The following is a 4,514-nucleotide window of genomic DNA, read 5'->3' as shown; positions in this document are numbered from 1 at the left end:
ATGCAACTATGTCAAAATTGACATGGCAGGCCTTGCATAGTTGCATATAAGACAAATAATTATCCACGCGTGACCATGGATGAGGCACAACTATTGTTAACTATGCATCAAATGACCACTATCTTATACTGAAGAGTGTTTGTCTGATTACTTGGTGAGCCCAAGGTTCTTTTTGCAGTGTCTCAACACAGAAGCCACCACGTGGCATCAGATTATTTTTTTAACATCAAAGGTTGTCGCTTTTCTTCAAGGCAACCTTGAGATTTGGAAGAGATAATTTCAATTTTTGCCTTAATTAAAAGAATACTTGAAGGGGATCATGGGAAGTTGGAACCCTAACTAAGTGATGGAGGGGGTGATGCAAGCGGGCAAACCTGGCCCAAAGAAATAGAAGGATGGAAGGTCGTGGGACAAGGGTTTGAAAAGGGTGCTTTATTTAGTATTGGAATTGTGTAGGGCTTTCTGAAAGCCTGGAGGAGGGCGGATCTTGGCATGACTCTGGAGGGGGGTAGGGGCAGCGCCAGCCTGGCTGTGACATCGACACCTGCCGACAGTGCAGCCGAGGATGGTCCGGTGGTGGTGGTGGGGATTTGGCCGGTCACAAGGCGGCGCGGAAAGTGGCGGTCACAGGCGGCGCGGCAGCCCGTTGATGGCGGTGGCTTGCTGCTTGTCGGGGAGGCAGGCAACCGGCGGACCGCCTACGTGGCGGTCACCAGGCTGTGCTCATTCGTCTCGCCCTCTCTTCCAACGTTCCTGTCTCCTCTCTCTTCCCTTACAGGGTCCCTCTCTCTCTCTCTGCTCCAACTTCCAAAGATCCAGGCGCCAATCCTCTCTCTCTCTCTCTCTCTCTGCGCTCCAACTTCCAAAGATCCAGGCGCCAAATTGCGCCAATCCTCTCTCTCTACTCTGCAGTTCTCCCTCACACACACTCTCTCTCTCTAGCCTCGTCTCTCTCTTCCCAGCTCCTGGCCTGGCCTCCAAGGCTCCATTGCACCATTTTGGCTATGGGTTTCATTATTATTTGGTGAGCCTTTATCAATTCAAGCTGTCTGCCTGCGTGAAGAAATGCTGGCAAACGCTTCGCTTGCTTGAAGACAAGCGCCGCCCCTCTTTTCCTGATCATTATCACACCCCCGGCCATCCACACACACACCACACACCACACACACACTGCACAGATGACAAAATCTCCACTCTCTCTCTCGCCTCTGCTCTCCTTTTTTTTGCATGATATGAACCCATGATCCCCCCACGGTCCCAAAGACTGATACCCACGTACCACGTTGTGCTGCCCATTTTCAAAACTGGCATCCTTCGCCCGTTTCCTGCTTGCTTATAGGTCCATTCCTTCCTCCAGTCTCTCCAATCTGCGCTTTGCCCTTTCAGACAAGAAGCACAGAAAGAGAAAAGCCGATCTTCTGAGAGAGAGAGAGTGTGAGAGAGAGAATTTCTTGTTCTTTTCAACAGCATGTCTCTAGAGCCCCCCCCCCCCCCCCCCCCCCACAACACTCTTGTCCTGCTTTTCTCGTTGACATTGCATCCTGCATCTGTGCCCTTTTAGGCCCCGGATCTTCCCGCCGTGTCCTGCTTGGCTTTCTCATCTCTTAATCCCGCTTTACTCCACCCCTGCACCTAATTCCTCAACTTTCCCTCCCATTGTCTAGCTTTCACCTCTGCATTTTCTCAACTACCCAGCTCGAACTCCATAGCTTAGTCTGGGTTGTCTTCACTCACTCACTGCGAGGTTAACTCGCGTGGCACCCATCACGACTTCCCTGTACGAACTCGAGAGCTAGTCTCTCCTAGTAACCTCTGCATTCTGGCTCGATTTAGCGTGCTAGCCCCTTCAATTACCCAAAGTCCAAGGATTAGACGACACATGGAGTCGTCTCAAGCAGGATTCGATGAGTATGAGAAGTTTGTCTGGCGCATGAACCCGCCAAGGTTGGATTCCAAGCAACAGCCTCTTGCTCTGCAATTCACATATGTAGTGTGTGGTTTCTCAAGAGCCATTCTCATCTCCTCTTTTGCAATTGCTGCAGGGTAGTAATAGACAATACATCGAGTGAAACAGCTACTCTGTTCAAGGTAAGTAATGATGAGTTCAGGCCTTGGCTGCTTGTGCCATATTTGTCTGTGCAGATCTCCATCACAACTGGGGTTGAAAGGATATGCTTATTTTGCTACTTTGGGAACTATGCAGGTTGATAGCTCAAATCGGCATGGGATTCTGCTTGAAGTTGTGCAGATCATAGTAGATCTTGAGCTTAGAATTCGCAAGGCCTATATTTCCTCCGACGGTGGATGGTTCATGGATGGTAAGCATTTCATTTTTGTTGCCATTGGACAAGTGCAATAGCCCAAATCTCCTGTTTGCATGTGACAGGGTAAAATTGTTGGCTTTTTGTTTGCAGTTTTTCATGTAACAGATGTATTTGGGGACAAAGTCACCGATCCACAAACTATCATGTTCATCGAAGAGGTAACTGGTTTCAGAATCGGACCTTGTCATTGGTCGTTAGCTTGCTTTGGGTGTTGTCTTCTCTAGGAAAGATGCATGCACATGGTCGTTCTAACAGTGACTCGTTTTTAACAGAGTATCGGGTCGAGCCATGAATTTTCAAGACGAGGTGTCGGTGTTCTTCCATCCACAGAGCATACAGCCATAGAGTTAACGGGCACCGATAGGCCAGGGCTCATGTCTGAGATCACAGCATTGCTAGCTGAAATGCGATGTAATGTTGTTTCTGCTGAGCTATGGACTCATAACATGCGAGTCGCATGCCTTCTCTATGTTACCGAAGAGGCTACAGGAGGACCTATTAATGACCAGGAAAAATTGTTTCGAATAAAAGAATCTCTCTGCAACGTGCTCAGGGGGGACAAGGACTCTAAGGTTGCACGCACAAATTTTGCGACAAGTATCACTCATACAGAGAGGCGGTTGCATCAGATGATGTTTGCAGATAGAGATTATGAGAGAATTGAAGACGAGGATGATTGGGATCACAATGGCAAAATAACCGTCGAAGACTGTGATGAAAAGGGATACTCTGTGGTTCATATAGAGTGCAAAAACCGGCATAAGCTGGTCTTTGACACGGTCTGCACTTTGACGGATATGCAGTATGTGGTCTTTCATGCCACCATTGATACAGACGGACCAAGAGCCTACCAGGTAAAGTCTTTGCTTGTTTGGATTGCCTAATGATACATATCTCCTGCTTGCTGTTCTCATTATGCACTGTCTGCCTTCTTATTAGGAGTACTACATTCGCCATATCGATGGCTGCACCCTTAACTCTCAAGCAGAAAGGAGGAGACTTATTCAGTGTCTATGTGCAGCCATAGAGAGACGGGTTTCTGAGGTAACTACATGATGGTTTTGTCCTAGTATTCTACAACTATGAGTGTGTACTTGGTACATGAGCATCATGCCATATCCAATGAGATGAGATGTCTATGTTGTTGGTTTCTAACCGGCAGTCAAATTTTTTATGCAGGGCTTGAGACTTGAGTTGTGCACTAATGACCGAGTCGGATTGCTGTCAGATGTGACACGCATATTCAGGGAGCATGGTCTCTCTGTTACAAGAGCTGATGTATCAACAAGGAACAACAAAGCAACCAATGTCTTCTATGTCACAGATGCAGCGGGCAACCCAGTAGATGTCAAATTGGTTGAAGCTGTAAGGAGAGAAATAGGGCAGACGATACTCAAAGCCACAGAGGAGCCCCTCTACACAATATCACGATCGGAGGTGCAAGAAACAAAGGCCAAGTTTTCTCTGGGGAGCTTGTTTGGGAGACCAACACAAATGCTGTACAGTCTTGGCTTGATCAAGTCTTGTTCATGAAAGCATGTGATGGGCTTGAGCTTTTAAAAATGCTGGGTATGTCTCATCACATGCCCCCTCCATAGCACTTGAAAGACATTCAACCGGCCCGCTTAGATGAGACCCACTTCAAAAAGCCTATGGCAATACAAGAATGTACATGATACCTTACTTATTAGGCTGCAAATCCCAATACTCATTTCATCTAAAGGGAGTGGAGAACCCTCGACAGAAGAAGCTGTGTACACACACAAACAGGTAACATATTTCCCTCGTTGATGGGGGCAAAAGCTGATTTGTAAATAGCCATACCCTCTATACTAACCTCTTATTTGTTAGCCTTGTACAAACATGAACCCACTAATATGCTAAACTATTGTAGCAACTTTTTGGACCAGAAAAGGTCTCATCAGCAGTCTGGAGTTTCTCTTTTAAGTTTCCAGTGACTGAATTGTTTATTGTATTGTGTATAGCTGCTAGCCCAACCACAAGACAGTTAAAGCTGAAAAAATGACATGCAAGTATGATTGTTAGGGGCCATAGATACCTAGAGACACAAAAACTAGCCCTGCTAGAGTAGGTATTTTTGGCCCTTTGTGTATGCGTGGGCTACCATATCCAGACTTTAAAACCTCGCACGAATTCTCTGCAAGCACATGGGTAGATGATCACATGCCT

General features: G+C 46.9%; 1 protein-coding gene across 1 annotated transcript; it reads left to right on the top strand.

The window, feature by feature from the left end:
- The first annotated feature begins 868 nt into the window (after positions 1–868).
- On the top strand, positions 869–4,251 carry LOC147436888 (ACT domain-containing protein ACR4-like). The gene is made up of 7 exons (XM_086486277.1): positions 869–1,944; positions 2,043–2,088; positions 2,204–2,318; positions 2,415–2,482; positions 2,597–3,178; positions 3,264–3,368; positions 3,504–4,251. Exons 1-7 carry the CDS (start codon positions 1,880–1,882, stop codon positions 3,855–3,857), a joined length of 1,335 nt encoding a protein of 444 aa, XP_086342403.1. The 5' UTR covers positions 869–1,879; the 3' UTR covers positions 3,858–4,251.
- Positions 4,252–4,514: the final 263 nt, after the last annotated feature.

The sequence above is a fragment of the Adiantum capillus-veneris genome, chromosome 17 (assembly GCF_014529385.1).
Source record: "Adiantum capillus-veneris isolate H3 chromosome 17, ASM1452938v2, whole genome shotgun sequence".
Lineage (NCBI taxonomy): Eukaryota > Viridiplantae > Streptophyta > Polypodiopsida > Polypodiales > Pteridaceae > Adiantum > Adiantum capillus-veneris.
The sequence above is the reverse complement of the archived record's forward strand: the minus strand, read 5'-3'. Positions and strand labels throughout refer to the sequence as shown.